Source organism: Vicia villosa, linkage group LG2 (assembly GCF_029867415.1).
Source record: "Vicia villosa cultivar HV-30 ecotype Madison, WI linkage group LG2, Vvil1.0, whole genome shotgun sequence".
Taxonomy (NCBI): Eukaryota; Viridiplantae; Streptophyta; class Magnoliopsida; order Fabales; family Fabaceae; genus Vicia; species Vicia villosa.
The window spans coordinates 92,376,332-92,394,977 of NC_081181.1; the positions used below are offsets into that span (position 1 = coordinate 92,376,332).

The 18,646-nt window shown below is 35.8% G+C and overlaps 1 protein-coding gene across 2 annotated transcripts; it reads right to left on the minus strand.

The window, feature by feature from the left end:
- Nucleotides 1-791: 791 nt before the first annotated feature.
- LOC131651643 (uncharacterized) lies at nucleotides 792-4,014 on the minus strand. Of its 2 annotated transcripts, none has more exons than XR_009298444.1 (7): nucleotides 3,568-4,007; nucleotides 3,358-3,427; nucleotides 2,658-2,710; nucleotides 2,394-2,588; nucleotides 2,001-2,153; nucleotides 1,616-1,898; nucleotides 792-1,145 (listed from the first exon to the last, which is right to left on the minus strand). XR_009298444.1 is itself a non-coding variant. In XM_058921312.1 (7 exons), exons 1-5 carry the CDS (start codon nucleotides 3,688-3,690, stop codon nucleotides 2,113-2,115), a joined length of 351 nt encoding a protein of 116 aa, XP_058777295.1. In that variant the 5' UTR covers nucleotides 3,691-4,014; the 3' UTR covers nucleotides 792-1,145; nucleotides 1,616-1,898; nucleotides 2,001-2,112. The 2 variants fall into 2 exon arrangements, 1 of the variants encoding a protein (XP_058777295.1); XM_058921312.1 differs by having other exon boundaries at nucleotides 2,394-2,457; nucleotides 3,568-4,014.
- Between the last annotated feature and the right edge of the window lie 14,632 nt (nucleotides 4,015-18,646).

Genomic DNA, 18,646 nt, shown 5'->3' on the forward strand with positions numbered 1-18,646 from the left:
TAAATGAAAAGATACACTTGATATAAATACCATATAAATAAATAAAGGGTAATTTATATTGTACACAATTGGTATATTAATAAAGCTGTAATTGGAATTGCATAGCTCAGTAGAATTGAAAATTGTTTGGCGTTGCACAAAAGGTAAATTGTTCATGAAAAGGCTACATAAAAGCAAATGATATGGACCACACAAGGTAATATGAAGTTACTATAGTGATTAGAACTAATTTTATAAAAGCAATCAATAATTAATATTGTAAATTTGTATTTTTGCACTTCATTATATATTTAAAAAAGTGTTTTATATTAGATAAGGCGGAGACAACACAATCTATATCCTCTGTGAAATCTATATATAGATTACCTGTAAATGTATACAGCAAAAAGGAAAAACTGGCAGGGGCCTTTGCCATGTAGCCAACAATTAACCCATTCATGCCTAAACATTCAACGATTGTCTTAATACTTTAAAAATTCTGTTTTCTTTCTACCAAGAAGGATTTGAATTAAAAAATGTGCATATAAATAGAAACTTAGTTTGTTTTCATTTCTTTCAAAGTTGTAGTCTTTCCAAATTTGGTTGTTTGGAAGAAGCATCTACCATAGTTTTCAGTAAGAATGTACCAAGAAGGGGTGAATACTTCGATAGTTATAAACACCAACACATAAAAAAGTTAAAATTAAGAAAATAAAAACAAAACACACTTCACAATTTTGTAGAAGTAGAAAACAAATTCATTTATCGCCCACAATATGCATCAGATCTCAAATGATGAATACAATGAGGAGTGAATTGAGCAACCCCAATATCCCATTGAAAACGTTTAATGTCAACAAAACAAAGCTATTAGTAATAAGTTAGGCAGGGAAAAAGTATGCAGAAAGCAAATTTTGGGAGAAAATATATGAGATAGGTCTGCTACACTGTGACTTTGAAAATTACTGAAAATTTGCAACCAATCATCTATTGGTTTCTCACTTATCAACTACTTCTATGAGGTTTGTCTCATAGTCACTTGGAGCCTCAAATCCATGAAGATTCATCACAGTTGCAGCTATATTGGCCAACCCACCGGTAGGAACATCATCATTGCGAAACCTGACACCAGGAGTCAATCCAGGACAATAAATGGCAATTGGTACCTTAACAAACAAAGAAAAGTATAAGATTTTATAGTAGACAGACACTATTATAATTCATGTGAATTTATCACCAAAGATTGAATATATTTGGTTGTAAAACTTACTGGCTCAAGGGCGGAAGAAGTAATAATATATTTAGTAAGTGTGTACGTATAAGCAGGTCCAACTATACCGTCTTTATAGAAGAATTATGATACGTACTTTGTACCAAGTCAAATGGTACTTTGTCCAAAATATACTTTGAAACCTCATTTGACACGACCAAACCAAACTTAAACAAATATAAGTCTCTTAATGAAATTGAAAGTGTATTTGGTATTTGATTGATGGATAAATTTGGCACGAGAAATAAGACAGGCTTAACAGGAAGGCGAGGTAAGCTATGCAGCCAAATAAAAATAAAGAAAGAACATGCTATAGCTAATACACACCAGAGATTGCATACCTTAAATAGATGAATGAGGACTTACCACATGGTATATTGCAAGGTTGTCCTTATCATCCATATAACTCTTTATTTCAGTTTGAAAGTATCATATAAATAACCAGAGGATCGTCCCCAATGTTGCAGTATTGAGTAAGGTGTGTATATCATATTCCATGACAAAACTGCAGTATAGTCTAACAGCTAGAAATATAGTTATGAGTTCCTGTGATTTAAGTGAGAGTCCTGAAAAGGTGTTTTCTACCAGCAAAACATTTGGTCGAAGAGCCTCAATAGTCGAAATAATCATCTTCAGAAGATCATTTTTCCTGCCAACATTAACAAATCAATTATTACTTCCAACTTCCAAGAAAATAAAAAATATAAACTGAAAGATGCATAGGTCATTGGGTAAACGTGAAGGCACTTACTACAACAATGTATCGAAAGAAGCCACCTGATTTGGAACTTTCTGGTATTCCAGTGATCCGCCTAGGAGAAGTAGTGTAGGCCTTTTATATTGAGACGTCATGCGCTTATGCTTTATATTTTTTGTTCAAACAACTCCTTTGATAGAAGAATTCCTATGTAAAACATAATGGCTCATTACAAAAGGCTTACATAATCAGAAGAAAACACGGGATCATGCTATCAAAGACCTAGATTGATAAATAGTCGTATGCACTAAATGAATATACGTAGGTTGAGAAGTATTAATCTGCATAAAATAAGTATGCATAGGAAAGGAATTTATATCGTGCAGAGTAACCAGAGTGATAAACAGAGGGATTCTATGTATAAATCTGTTAGAATAACACACTTACCACCATCTAACAAATTCCAGCATCGTGTAACCATCCCTCCTCCGCCACTTATTTTGCCGGAACACTACAAAAATGAAAGAATACAACAAAAAATCTATTATGAACAAAATGAATAAAAAAAAGGACAATCTTTTTAAACTTCTTTTTATGCGTTTGTAATACATTATTCATCCGATGTATATGATCAGAGTCAGCCTGCAAAAAAAAAATAGTTTATTGTTTATGAATTCCTGGTGTGAACTTTATAGACAGTGAGCAACTTACAATCTGCAACAAATCCTCCAAACAGCATATAGAGTGATTTGTACACATCAATCCTGAAAAAACCGCATCAAAATTTTCCAATCAAACAATAATTGATTAGAGTATTATTCAAACTATAAACAATAAACTGATTATGTGCTGGTTGACTGGACTGATAAACAATGAACTGAACTTGATCATGCCTTGACCTTTTAGAATAAATTCAATCCATCAAGAACAAATTAAATCAAATATTTTGATAATAAAGAAATCAAAATGTCAATTGCTTGATCAACTTGCAGGCTGGAATCAAGAAAGACTAAAAGTGAAAAAGGAATTGTTCCAAAAACCTGGTTTGAAAGACATGTATCATAGTATCCTAAATCCCCTTTAACATGAACCCGGGAAAAGTAAAAAAAACACGGTTGAACAAATCCGACAATGTCTACTAACAAACCCTAAAAAAAATTATAACATAACAGGGTTTAAAATGACAATGAATCATAATATATTAACATCGGAGAAACTCGTGTGATCTTCAACTAAGCATGTGCCTTCTCACTAAAAGAGTCAACAAAATCTTCATATTTCTCATAAAGCACATGTACAATATGGAGCAAAATAAAAGTTGTTTTCACAAAGTCATAAGCCAACACATCACATTAGACAAAACCCATAATCCTGAAAGTAAATTTGAATGAAAAAAGAGGGATTCCATTACCTATATAGAACAGTTTCAAGAAGTTGGCCCAACTCCCAACAATAGGAAAATCCAACAATCCAACAATAACCTAATCAATTTAAAACAAAAGAAAGTTGAAATCAGAAGAAAAACAGACAATAAAGATATCAAATTGTAGTGTTAAACATCATGGGATTGAGTAAATGCAACCAATGACGACAAAACAATAATAAGAGGAACCCAACATACCGAGAGAAAATTTTTTAAATCCCTTCCAGAAGGAAATCCATCATAGAATGTGCACATGTGGGATCTTTGCAGATCGTTGCAGATTCGGTGGCAGTGACGAGTTTGAAAAAGGTATCGATGCATTTTAGTGGTGAAGTTGTGCGGTGGGGTGAGCGTTTCGGCTTAGAGGTGAGAGGTGAATCGGCGGAAGATCTAGGGTTTCAAGAAAAAGAGAGTAGAGAGAAGAGGAGATGAGAGGTGAATCGGCGGAAGATGTAGGGTTTCAAGAAAAAGAGAGTAGAGAGAAGAGGGAGAGAACGATTTTGAAATGAGGGAAAGAGGGAAAAACAAAATTGGACCAATCAGATCAGTACAATTGGCATATTTGATTATTTCTTTTGCTAATTACCTAGATAACCTTTGTGCAGTGTAAATAATTTGGGGGGGAAGGTTAAAGAAGTAATTTTGGGCAACATTTTATTAATGGGTAGATAGTAGATTTTTACACATTATACACAACAACTTTCTGACCCTTATTCTCACTCTCTCTCTTCTCACAAACACAAAAATTATTTTCTCCTCTTTCTCTCTAAGATCAAACTTCACTTTCTCTCATGAATACCATAACAACTTAGCTTGTTGAAGAACATCAAGAACACCTTCAAAAAGAAACTCAAGAACTTACATCTTCCTCTCACCGTAGAACCGAGTGGTTCAACACACTTCTTTCCTCCACAAACCGCCATCGAAGCCCTCAGGTGGTGTTGTTTATTTTTTTTTATTTTTGTTAGCTTTTTATTGGTTCAATTGATGGCCATGATTATTGTTCTGAAAGTGTTGTTTTCTTTTGATTTGATTTTGTTTGTATGAATGGAGAAGAGAGAATACATATGGGGAAGAATATGATATCACATGGAAAATAATCTACCAAAGACGCAGAAGAGGAAAACAAAAGAGAAGCGGAACTCAGTCAGAACCACCGAATCTACCGGATCCGCATCATTCTTTCACGCCTCAACCGTCGGCGATCCATCCACTAACACCAAAAGCACGTTGGCACTGCTGGTGGCATGCAAGCGCCGATCACCTTCCCAACCCGGATTCGACCACCATGTTTACCCTTTCTTTTTGTCAATTTTTCCTTCTTTCTTCTTTCTCTACAATTTTCTTTATTTTACCACATAATTAAAATCAACCCATAACTAGTTAGAACTAGGATTAGGGTTTAGACTATTAATTACTTTTTCTTTCACCTTTTTGTTTAATTAATTTAATTTTAGTTATTAGGTTGTTTAATTCATTTAATTTCCATAAAATCACAAAAACATTTAGTTTTAATAGTTAATTTGATTTAATTATCTTAACATTTATTTTAATTGACTATAATTAGGATTAGATTAGATTTTTTAATTAAGACTAAATTTCAATTTAAAAATTAATTAGATTAGATTTATTAATTAGAATATTTTTTAAAATAATTAGATTTAGATTTAATTGATTTTATTTTTAACATAATTTTGATTGATTTAGTAATTAGGATTTGATTAGATTTTTTAGATTTAATAATTAAAATCAATTAGAGATTTAATTAGATTAGATTTAATTTGTACATAATTAGATAATTAGATTTATTTTCATTAATTAGATTAGATTTAGATTAACATTAACTTAAAATATTTTTCTAAACATCAAATCTTTTTCCTCCTCTTCTTCAAATATTTTCTCGATTTCTCAATTCGTCCTCTATTTACTTTCTCGCGTAATTTTTTATAATTTATAGAACTGCTCCTGGTTTGTAATAGTAATTAGGATTTTTATTTCTGTATTTTATTTCTTCATAGTTTTTCATATTATGTAACTGCTAAGGGTTGTAATAGTAATTAAGCTTTTTATTTTCCGCATATTTTATTAATTATTATGTAACTGCCCCAAAGCCTTGTAATAGTTGTAGGTTTATTTTCTGCATTTATTTTCTGCCTTTTCCCCCCTGGGTTTTTGGTTTTGTAATTCCCCCTCCCCGAAGCCTTGTAATAGCGTAGGGTTTATTTTCTGCCTTTTAATTTTCTGCTGATATAACTGTTAGAAATTAATAAGATTGTATGGCAAGACTAAAATCAACCTAGAATAACCCAAATTTTCAGGATTAAATTAATCAATCACTTTTTGTTCACCCACACACCTTTAAGGTAATCTCTCTTATGCTGCCTTTAAATTCTAAAATAGTCAAGTACCTCGAATTCGAGGATACCTAAAGCAAATGTTACTCTCAGTTCATCATCATAAGATCATAGTCCCTTTGAAGTTGCCTACGATAAAAAAATGATCTTGTCCCTCGATGTTGCCTCGGTAAAAGATGATTGTCCCATTGCTAAGGTATCCTCGCCTGTTGCCTAAATGACTATTCTATCCTTCCCTAAAGACTACCTACCCTCTATATGGTAGGGATAGTTTTATGGCGAACGATATTTTCTCGATGACCCAAACATCCAATGAAAGGACTACCTACCCTTCTTATGGTATGGATAGCCCTTTCAAACGAAAGTCTTAAAGAACAAGAAATATCAAATTAGGGTATGTGCTTTAAATTGCTTACTCACTATTCAAATTTCAAAATATTTTCCCACTTATTTTCAAAGAATCTTTTCAAAAAGGCTACGCTTATTTACAAGATAAAGTCCTTATCAAAACCTTTTTTCCAAGTCACACACTACACTTCAAGCATTTCAAACAAACAAACAAAGTGAGCTAAGAAATTAAGAGCCCATGGATAACCATGGATACAAAGGGTGCTTACACCTTCCCTTTGTATAACTTACCCCCCGAACTCAAAATCTTTCAAAAGGTCTTTCCTGTTCTTTTAGCCTTTCCAATTGGATAAAATAAAAGTCGGTGGCGACTCTTGCTATCCGCACATTTTAAAAAGTCAGTTATCCCACCGTGTTACACATACCGGCGTCTTTCCTTTAAACATTTAACTTAGATTAATTTTAATTCCCATTCCCTATTAAATAAAAGAAAATTCGCTAGCCTTAACTTACATAGTAACATAGATGGTACTAGTTTGATTATCAGTCCTTGTGGGTTCAATATCTTTTAAAACTACGCGATCAAACTATGCGCTTGCAGTTAGTAACCTGATAGACTCATAAAGTCACGATCACATCTCGAACGATGCTTGGTGATTTTGATGTGTATTGTGAGTGTGTTGCAATATATCTTCAAATTTAAGTATTTGACGGGTAGAATGAAATACGATTCTATATAGAATTCTTTTGAGCCGCAATATATTGTTTATTTGATTTATTTATTTTTTCGCATTTACCTTCCGCAAACCCATTCATGAAACTTTGAGTACGAGAACGTTGAATGACACTTTTTCCCTCACACCAATCTCTATGGAAACGATATGATATAACCTATATCACTCGGTAATTTATTAACTATTACTTTTGCTTTCCGCTTTACCGCTTCAACACAAATCGGAGTTACAGTTCTCAAGTTATGGCCAAAATAAGATTTCATTTTTCTGTTCAGCAAGCTGAGCGAGCTTAGTGCGCTGAGCGCGATCTGGGTGGTTTGGAAAGTGAATAAATAGGGGAAAACTGAATTTTTAGGGTATGTTTTGGGGTTTTCTTGTTCCCAATCCATCACCAACCATTTTTTTGGTAGAGAGAGCTTGAAAACAACATTGGGTTGTGCATTTGGATGATAGGAGGTAGATTGCTCATCAATCGGAGCTGACAACCCGTGAGATGTTTGGTTTATCTCTTCTCCTCTTTGTATGTTTCCTTTGTGTTAGGTTTGTATGTATATTTACTATGAACCTATGTATATTCATTACTCTATTGTTGTATAAAGTTTGCTTTACAAATATTTGTCGGTGTTTCCTTGATCTTTTTGCTTAAATGCTTTGGATTTGTGTTGTTGTAGAAATAGACATCACAAGTCTTGATTAGGGGGATATCTATTAGCTTTAGATTATAGAGATATGTCTGGGGTTAACATCCATATTGTTGAGAAAAACAATGTCAAGAACAAAATATAATACGGAATTAGGGAAGATAAGAAGAACACAATAATTGGTTATAACTGCTATTCTTTTACTTTCTCTTAGGAAACAAGATTACAAGTTTACAAGAATGACCAATAACCTCTCTCACCCTAAATTAGGATTCGCTGTGTACAATGATGAGAGACTAGTATGCTATTTATAATAAAACCTAACATACTAACTAATGTGCTTTTTCCACTAGGCCCATTACGCAAGCCAACTTAATAAACAAGCTAACTTAACAAATTAGGGTTTAAACAGTAAACCTAATTTAACATGCTAACAACCCTGGCATCTTCGACACAAGCATGTGAACAACCTTCTACTTCATGCTTAATCTTGTCGAACCAAGAAGCTACCCTTCGACCATACTAGAGTTCGATCCAATATCTCACAATTCTCCACCTTGGACCTAACTCTACATCATCAAGGGAACAAACTAGCTTTCTTCATGCAGTTTTATCAACTGCATACAGTGAAAAAGCTTGCAACTCGACAATGTCTTTATGATCATATCAGCAGCATTGTCCTCATTCGAAACCTTCAGCACTTGGACTTCTCCATGCTCGATTACTCCTCTGAAGAAATGTAGCCTCACATCGATGTGCTTAGTTCACTCATGATAGGCTGAATTCTTCGACAGGTGTATTGTACTTTGACTATCAAATTTAACAGTGATACCTCGACCTTGAAGTTTCAGCTCCTTTGCAAAACCTTCAGCCACAATGCTTCTTTCACAGCTTCAATGAGGGCAATATATTCTGCTTCAGTGGTTGATAGAGTAACAACCTTCTGAAGTGTTGCTTTCCAACTAATTGTTGTGCCAAACATAGTGAAAACATATCCAGAAATAGATTTTCTAGAATCCATACAACCTGCATAATCAGAGTCGACATATCCTTCAATTGTTGCTTTACTATCTTCACCAAAGGCTCCATCATAAATTAGGACCATGTTCAGAGACTCATTTATGTACCTTAAAATCCACTTCAATGCTTGCCAGTGAGCCTTTCCAGGATTCGCCATGTACCTACTTACAAGACTTATTTCATATGCTATATCGGGTCTAGTACAGACTATATCATACATCAAAGAACCAACTATATTAGCATATGGGATGCTATTCATATAGGCTCTTTCAACATCAGTATTGGGACACTGATCAATACTCAGCTTGAATTGAGGGTTTATCGGAGTCACAACTGGCTTCAAATTCGACATACCAAACCTTTCGAGAATATTTCGTAGATATGTCTCTTGAGATAAGCATAACTTCGACTTCTTTCTATCTCTTCGAATGTCAATTCCAAGAACCCTGGAAGTGGCTCCCAGATCCTTCATATCGAACTCCTTATTGAGTTCAGCCTTCACCCTCATTACATCTTCGACATTGTTGCTTGCTATGAGAATATCATCCACATAAAGCAACAAAATAACAAATGAATTACCAGGTCAAAATCTGAAGTAAACACAGTGGTCGAACCGACTTCTAATGAAACTTATGCGTGTCATGAACTTGTCGAATCTCGTATTCCACTATCGAGGAGATTGTTTCAGCCCATATAAAGATCTCTTTAGCTTGCACACATAATCTTCCTTTGCCTTTTTGACATACCCTTCAGGTTGCCTCATCAGGATCGTTTCATCTAAATCACCATACAAGAATGCAGTCTTCACATCCATCTAATCCAGTTTAAGGTCGAACTGTGCCACCATGGCAAGCAACATTTGAATGGACCTATGCTTCATAACAGGAGAAAACGCATCATTGAAGTCGACACCTTCTTTCTGAGTGAAACCCCTTGCGACCAACCTTGCCTTGTATCTTTTCAACGTCACTCCTTCAATTCCTTCCTTAACTTTGAAAATCCATTTACAGCTGACTAACCTGGATCCAGCAGGTTTCTTAATCAGTTCCCAAGTGTGATTATCATGAAGAGATTTCATCTCATCATCCATGGCCTTCAGCCATTCAGTCTTATTTCGACTCCAAGTAACTTCCTTATAATCTCTAGGTTCATCATCAAGAACCTCACTGGCAGAGATTAATGCATAAGCTATAAGATCTGCATACCCAAGTCTCTGAGGTGGCTTGATGACTCTTCTTGACCTATCTATTGACAGTAGGTAGTCATCGACAGTTTCCTCAACTTCCTCAGCATCTTCTGCTTCTTCTTCGACTTCATCAGGGATATGCAATTCAGCATCAGCTTGCTCCACCTCAACAGGAATCTCTACCCGTTCCAGCTCTTCTGCACTTCAACCATCATCATTAGTTTTCTTGAAGGCCATCTCTCCTTCATTGAAAACTACATCTCGACTTGTGATACACCTCCTGTGACTTGGCTCTAGGCACCATATCCTATAAGCTTTGACTCCTTCAGGGTATCCCATGAACATGCATTTCAGAGCTCTAGGTTCTACCTTGTCTTGCGTAATGTGAGCATAGGCTACGCAGCCAAATACTCTTAGTTTGTCGAGATCTGGTGGATGTCCCGACCAAACTTCTTCAGGTGTCTTCATATCTAACACTGTCGAAGGACATCTGTTTATCAGATATGTTGTTGTCGAAACAGCCTCAACCCAGAACACCCTTTTTAACCCTGCACTAGTCAACATGCATCTGACTCTCTCCAAAATAGTTCGATTAAACCTTTCAGCCAAACCATTTTGCTGTGGAGTACCTGCAGTAGTTCTATGCCTTGCAATACCAGAGGCCGCACAAAAATTGTCGAATGCCTCATTGCAAAATTCAACGCCATTGTCGGTTCTCAACCTCTTGACCTTCCTGCCAGTCTGATTTTCTACCATAGTCTTCCAACATTTGAAATTCTCAAAAGTTTCATCCTTAGTCTTCTGGATGAATACCCATAACTTCCTGGAATAATCATCAATTATGGATAGAAAATACCTTGCTCTTGAATGTGATGGACACCTTGCAGGCCCCCAAAGATCAGCATGGATGTAGTCAAGGGATCCATGTGTTTTTTGTTTGCCTTTGTTGAACTTCACTCTGCAAGATTTTTCACGTACACAGGGTTCACAAAATTTCAGCTTCTCGACTTTGTCTCCACCAAGCAGATTTTGTTTCCCTAATTCGACCAGGCCCCTTTCACTGACATGGCCCAATCTCATGTGCCAGATTTCTGTCTTCGACAAAGGTTTCATGGATACAACATTTGTCGAACCACTTACAAATTCAGCCTCAAGGGTATACAAACCTTGTTTCTTCACGCCTCTTAAGACTTCCTTCGACCCCTTCATGACTCTTAGGACATTTTTCTCTCCTTGGAAAACATATCCTTTCTTGTCGAATTCACCAAGAGAAAGTAGATTTCTCTTCAAATCCGGAACATACCTGACTTCAATCAACAACCTTATTGACTCATCATGGAGCTTGAATCTCACAGATCCAACACCTGCAATTTTGCAAGCTTTATTGTTTCCCAGCAATACTGATCCACCATCTTGATCACATAATTCCTCGAACAAGTCTTTGTTTGGAGTCATGTGCCAAGTGCAACCTGAATCCATAATCCACTCCTTCCTAGAGTTACTGCTCGAAACCACAAGGACATCGGATGATTCGAAATCATCTTGAACAATGGTTGCATTACCATTATCCTTACCCCCATGATCTTTTAGGCGTTCAGGACACACCTTTCTTGTGTGACCCTCATTCTTACAATGATAGCATCGAATATCAGATGCTTCGCCACTATAAGACTTCTGCTGACTTTTGCCTTTATTCTTGTCGAAATTGCCATCCTTTCGCAAGAATTTTCCTTTAACGGCCAAACCTTCACCAACAGTCGAAGGTTTTTGCTCCTTTCATTCGTCTAAGTCCTTAGAATACAAGGCTGATTGAACTTCTTCAAACGTCGGGGACTCCCTTCCATACAAGAGAGTTTCTTTGAAGTGAGCATGTGATCGAGGCAAAGAACATAATAGTAACAACGCTTGATCTTCATCATTGATATTCACATCAATATTTTCAAGATCAAGAATCAGCTTGTTGAACATATCCAACTACTCAGCTAACACTTTCTCTTCAATCATCTTGAATGAATACAAAGCCTGCTTCAGGTAGAGTCGATTTACCAGCGATTTGGTCATATACAAACTTTCAAGTTTCACTCATAACCCTGATGCCGTTGTCTCCTCTGATACCTGTCTGAGAACCTTATCACCAATGCTCAACAAAATTGCGATGTGTGCTTTCTCGATCATATTTGTCTTCTCCGCTGCCGTCAATTCTGCATTCATGGCCGCCCCTCCCTTCAACGCTTCCAAGCAACCTTGCTGAACCAGTAGGGCTTTCATCTTCAAGCGCCACAGACCGAAATCATTCACTCCGGTGAACTTTTCAATCTCATACTTTGTTGAAGGCGTCTTCTTCACGCCCACCGCACCAATTTGTTGTGAAAAACGATGTCAAGAACAAAATATAATAGGGAATTAGGGAAGATAAGAGGAACACAAGAATTGGTTATAACTACTATTCTTTTACTTTCTCTTATGAAACAAGATTACAAGTTTACAAGAATAACCAATAACCTCTCTCACCCTAAATTAGGATTTGTTGTGTACAATGATGAGAGACTAGTATGCTATTTATAATAAAACCTAACATACTAACTAATGGGCTTTTTCCACAAGGCCTATTACACAAGCCGGCTTAATAAACAAACTAACTTAACAAATTAGGGTTTAAACACTAAACCTAATTTAACATGCTAACAACCCTAGCATCTTTGACACAAGCATGTGAACAACCTTTGACTTCATTCTTAATCCTGTCGAACCAAGAAGGTACCCTTCGACCATACTAGAGTTCGATCCAATATCTCACACACATAATATCGGAGTTTAATGTCTTTGTGTTGTTCAATCGGTTGAGACATCATCGAAATAGCAATATAGTTGAACTCTCGTTGGTGTTGCAGAAATGGACATTGATGTGAGAGATATGTGGTGACTCTGACGAGTATTGTAAGTTGAATGCAACAGAGTGATAGGTTTAAGTTTGTGACGAGTGAGTGTATTTGCATGTCTGATAAGTTATTTCTTTCCAAAGATTGTCTTCTTTTTATCTTCATATTTACTTTTCTATTTTTATGCTTTGTCAATTCAATCCAAACTCATAAATATAAAACTATTGAACGGCAGTTCAATGCACTAATCCATGTGGAGACGATAGTTTCCTGGATAAATTTTTCCAAAACTTTTGTTGCTCGCCTCTATACCGCTTTAACAAAATGGTGTCGTTGTCGGGGATTGGTGTTTCTATTGGATTGCATTGTGATAGTTTCTTTGTTTTTGAGTTTTGTAGATATCGTATGATACTTGTATACTTATGTATAGTTATACATACTTCAATTTTGTTTGGTGAACTGACTAAACAAGTTGAACTCGGTCTAGCTCTTTAATTACAAATCTTCACTTTTTAACTTGTTCATTCATTTTCACCATTCTGTTTTGTAAAAATTATGTTTTTCTTATTGTTCAAGTATGTGCACATATGTGTTGTTTACGTATTGTTGTAAATTATATTTTTTCATAACGTTTGTCCGAGTGTGTGGTTAGGATACTTTCTTTAGGTTTGCATTGAGGCGAAAGCGTTGGTGTGTCGTGGAGGAAGTTACTCCCCAAGCACAATAAAGACGTCGAGATAACGACGTAAAACAAGCGCGTGTTGGGAGGCACCCCAACTTTTGTAAATTCCATTTTTTTTCTTTGTAAATGAGGTGTCGGGGATAGTGGAGTGCATGGAAAATCTGCTGCATTATGCTGGTTTTTCTACATTTTCTGTTGAGCCCGCTTAGCGCAGTCTAGCCTGCTTAGCGCGCTCAACAAATTGTGCTAATGTTATTTTTGATTCACTTGGCCTCTCTCTTTCCTTTTACCCACTTTCACCAAGGCTTTTTAGTAGTAGATAGTAGTTTTATTTTTCTAATTTTTTGTTGTTGTTTGGACTCAAATTTTGGTCCGATTATTTGAAGATGCATGAGGTGTTTGTCCATTTTTTATCGTTTCAACTTGCGAATGCATGGTAATGATATTGTTTAAAGTTTTGTACACGTCCAAGGTATGTGTTTATCGCTTTCTTGACTTTAGCATATTCATTGTACTTAGGCTTATTACAACTTCTATGCCATTCTTTTTTTTGTATACTTGTTCGTTTGTGAATCACTTTAGTTCCCAGCTTTTTGTGAGGTAGCTTTCCATTGTTCAAATATGCTGGAGACCACAATTCTTGTTCTAACTAGATTTTAATATGCTTAATATTTTGTTTGTGTTGACTATATGAGGCATGAAAAGGATCAAGGCATTTGTTTCATTTTGAGCACAAACACCATAGCCAAATACTCAATTCACCTTGTGAGTGTGTGATCATTTGTATTCCTTTTGAGCTTTTTTGTTAATGTCCATGTAATTTTTGCTAAATGCTTGTCTATGAGTGTTTGGTTCTCATTTTTGTATGGATGTTGATTCTTTGTTTTTTTAACCTTCAACTATGATTTATAGTTTGAATTTTTGCCTTTCCTTAGAAAGTATGAAGTATTCATATTGTGATGATGGTTGTATTCAAGTTGGAGAGAGAAATGTTTTTCTCATTTATATTGTGGTTGTGTAATACGGTGAACTGACTTTAAGAGAAATGTCGCGGTAAGCAAGAGTCGCCACCGACTTTTATTTTATCCAAATTATCAGAAAGGCTAAAAGAACAGGAAAAACCTTTTAAATAAAAACTGAGTTCGGGGGGTAATTTATACAAAGGGAAGGTGTAAGACACCCTTTGCACCCATGGTTTTCCATGGGCTCTTAATTGCTTTGCTCTTTAGTTTTGAAACCAAAAGTTTAGAAATGTAGAAGAAGAAGAATAAGGACTTTAGCTCGTAAATGAGCGTAGCCTTATTGAAGTTTTTTAAGAAGTGTAGCGGAGGAAATCTGAGATCGAAGCCATAGGATTGACTCGACTCAATATTTCAGTGAAAGTCGCCACCGCGCTTTAATATTTCCAAAGGAAAAGGGAAAAGAACGAATAAAACCCAAAGTTTGTTTTTAAAACAAAGAGAATAGATCTTAGGTACGGGTGTTGATTATACAAGGGGAAGGTTTTAAGCACCCCTCATATCTGTGGTACTCCACAGGAACCTTTTTGAAAATCTATGTCGTGTGTGCTAAAAAAAAGAGTTTGTTTTATTTTTAAAATAAGATCGACAAGGCATTAAACCTTGTGCCTACATACCTCCTCGGTACAATGGAGAAGTCAGAGCTAATGTAGTTCCGCTTAAAGGGAAAACGTTTTAAAAACGACTAAACACTTTATCGTCGTCGGAGAGAAATACTCAGCCATTGATTTTGAGCATGAGAACAAATGAGTTCTTTGCTTCGCAAATGAAAGAAGGGCTCCAACTCGGATATAAATCAACGAGTATGCCTCTAGCTCTCTCACGCGGAAAAGATCTCATTATATCAATCAATTTCAAAATCGTGGGGTATCGCCACTCGTTTTGACAATTAATCGTGTCTAAACTTTTTGAAGAAAAAGGCCACTAAGGGCAAAAGATATTTTAAGAAAAAGGTTTTAAAAGAGGTTTTACAAACATAAGAAGGTTTTTGAAAAAGGGAGAAGATTTTGAAAATTAAAGAAGGGGAGGAGATGAAGAGGCTATCCTAATGCGTAAAATAAAAGCTAAGGAAAAGAACGGTCTAACCGAAGAAGAAGCCAACACTTGACATTATGGGTCAAGGTAGATTTCCCATCCTTTGGACTATTAATACCAACACATTATCACTTGGGGATCCAGATGAACTTATTATCTTAGCACCACTTTGCATTAAGCACATTAAAATTCTAACGAAAATCGGGCAGAGTAACGACTGTTTTCGGGTAAAATCCTTATCTCAATGCCTTGGAATTAACCATCAAGGACTTTCAAGGAAATACCTGCATACACAAACAGACAACAATCCAATGCCAGACAGACAGAATAACAGCAGAGTAACAACAGAATAAGGGTCCAGAGGCACTAAGTCCATAAGTCTGAATCTCCAAAATGCTCGGGATAGTAACCAATAGTCCAAAAGAGAGCCTTATGTGTTTTTTAGATTTTTGTTGATTATTAGTGTTTTAGCATAAAAGTAAAGTATGGTCCAAGTGGACAAAAAGAAAATAGCGGAAACATAAACAAAGCGTCCAAATGGACAAAGAGAAAATAGCGGAATATAAACGTCCAAATGGACAAAGAGAAAATGGTGGAAACATAAACATAATGAAATGATAAAATAAAGCGATAAAGCGAGAAATATAAAGAGCAATATAATAAAGTGCGGAAATTAAAGTCAATTGTTAGATGTTAAAGATAACCATCTTGAAACTTGTCAAGTATGTTATCAAAGTTAGTAATGAAGATCGATGGTAAGTGAAGGATGTTCTCGGATTTAAATTCAATGGACATTTATCAGAAGCTTGATAAAATCATAGCGACTACACGATAAACCTCCATAAGTCTTAAATCAACCGCATACAATTCTCTTCCATATTTGATCTTTTTTATTCGGGACACGAAATATTGCGCTATGTTAAGCAGATCGCCAAGTGATTTATGTAGAAATAACCCTACAACGAGGCCGGTCAAAACTTTATGTGCTAATGCATGCGAGAGAAGCGATATGTAGATCACTCTCCGAAAGCAATACCGCACGAAAAGAAAAATGGTGAGTGATCTAGTCTTTACCAAGAATCCATAAGAATTCTCAAGGTATTAAGACTTTCATCGATCAAAATAAAGAGAAACAAAAGATGGAACCACATTAAAAGCTCCTTTCATCCATAATTTCAATCACTTAATTTTGCGGATTTGGATTCTCATCCTATCGACGCCCTAAGTCCATTGAAATTAGAGAGAAATTAGGCCTCTAACTTGTGATTCAAAGAAAATATCAAAAGAATGGAGTAGAAGATGAGTTAGAACCAAAAACAAGTCAAAAAAGGCAAAAAACACATTTTGCTCAGATGTAAATCGATTTGCACAGAGTGTAAATCGATTTGCATAGCTCTGTTTTCAAATCTGTGTAGTTTTTTAGTTATGTAAATCGATTTGCACCAGATGTAAATCGATTTTCACAACACAGTTTTTCAAAAAAACAGCAAATCAAGAGAAGAAAAGTTGTTTAAACATAAAACCAAACACCTTGTGATCTTGGATCAACTTGTGCACGAAAATGTATCAAGTAAGCAAGCAAAACTCATCAATGTAGCACCAAAGGTGCATCTAACATAAACAACAATGGATCACATCTTGGATTATGGAAAGGATCTAGAATTTTACCAACTCTTTCACAACTTTGAATCTTCTTCAAGAACACACAACCACAAGCCTTGATCTCTCACAATTGATGAAGAAAGTGATGTTTAGATGGAGGTTTAGCTTTAAATTAGTGAGGTTCAAGATGTGACTCACTAATTTTTATGGAAGAAGAAGAGAGCTTTGAGTGAGGGGTTTGGAAGAGGTGAGGAGAGAAAGAGCAAGAGTTTTCTTGGCTATCAAAGCTTGAAAAATGAGGAGGGGAATGCCTCAATTTATAGCACTTAGGCTTGGGAAATTTTGTAGCTTGGAGTTAAGATTGGAAAATAGAATTAGGCTTGGGAAATGGTTTTGGAGCCAAAAAAGAGATCCAATGGTATTGATGCAATCACATGAGGGTTTATGATTAAATGATGTAGGTAATCAAATACAAGAGCTAAGTCATGCTTCCCATGCTTGCAAATGATGTCAACACTTTCAAAAGCTGAAATTTGCCTTCATTTTTCCAAATTCGCACTGGTGCAATCGATTTACACTTTATGCAAATCTATTTACATTGCTGAAAAAGGCAAAATCTGGGGCAAAAACATTTATGTAAATCGATTTGCACATTATGCAAATCGATTTGCACTGATGGCAGAAGCAAAATCTGGTGCAGAATCAGTTGTGTAAATCGATTTACACCTTATGCAAATCGATTTGCACAGTGAAATTGTTGAAAAATGCTCCTTTTGATGGGTATTTTGACTTGGCACCTACAAAACACAAACACACAAAAGCACAAGGCAATATTTTTTGTCTTTTGGTTAGTAAAACAATATATACAAGACTAAAACATGGGTGCTCGATGATTCCCTTGCAGATGAATTGAGCACAACATCACAAGTAGAGCTCTAAGTTAAAACTTCTTGATTGATGATTGGTATGCAAATGATGTGTGATCTTAGGGTCAAAAATTGGGGTATGACAAGAAGAAGTGTAAGAAAAAGATTTTTAAACTAGAGCAAAGCAATTAGGGGCAAATTACCTGGTTAGATGAAAAATATTGTTTTAGCCTTTCAAGGCTATCCATACCATAGGAGAGTAGGGGAGTCCTTTTATTTAGAGGTTGAAGGGTCTTCGAATTATCGTTCACTGTAAGACTGTCCCTGCCATAGAGGTGCAGGTAGTCTAAGGGAAGGATCAGAATAGCCATTTACTTTTAGGCAACCGGAGGATACCTCAGCACTTCGTAGGCAACTTCGAGGGACGAGAACATATTAGCGAATCGAAGGCAGCATCATTGGGACCTATGATCTTGAGAATGAACTGAGGGCAACATTGCTGAGGTATCATCGTATTCGAGGGACTTGGCTATTCTGCACTGAAAAACACAAGGCAACAGGCAACAGGCAACAAGAGAGGTACCATAAAAGGTGTGTGGGTGCAACAATCACGTGATCAGATTCAAAATAATTTATCTTGTAATTAGGTGATTCTAGATTCAGTTCGAGGTTATCACTCCCTAGGATTACTAACCACGCAATTAAATAATATACAAAGTTAAGTGCCTTCAAGGCCACACAATACAACCAGAAGCAGTTACATAATAAATTATGGGGAAGGGGAAGAAGCAATAAGAAAAACCCAACAGAGCAGTAGGTCTGACACAAATAATAATTTAAGAGAAAGAAATTAAAATAAGTTAGGTTTTAGGGTTACCGACTAATCGAGCTTTGACCGGTTGGTTAACCCT

Bases quoted from the DNA above. Each gene is read 5' to 3' on its own strand.
- LOC131651643 (XM_058921312.1), bottom strand. From the start codon at position 3,690: ATGCATCGATACCTTTTTCAAACTCGTCACTGCCACCGAATCTGCAAC. The intron at 2,711-3,357 runs GTAATGGAATCC...CGGTTTTTTCAG, and splicing joins CTTGAAACTGTTCTATATAG to GATTGATGTGTACAAATCAC. The intron at 2,458-2,657 runs GTAAGTTGCTCA...TCATTTTTGTAG, and splicing joins TGGAGGATTTGTTGCAGATT to TGTTCCGGCAAAATAAGTGG.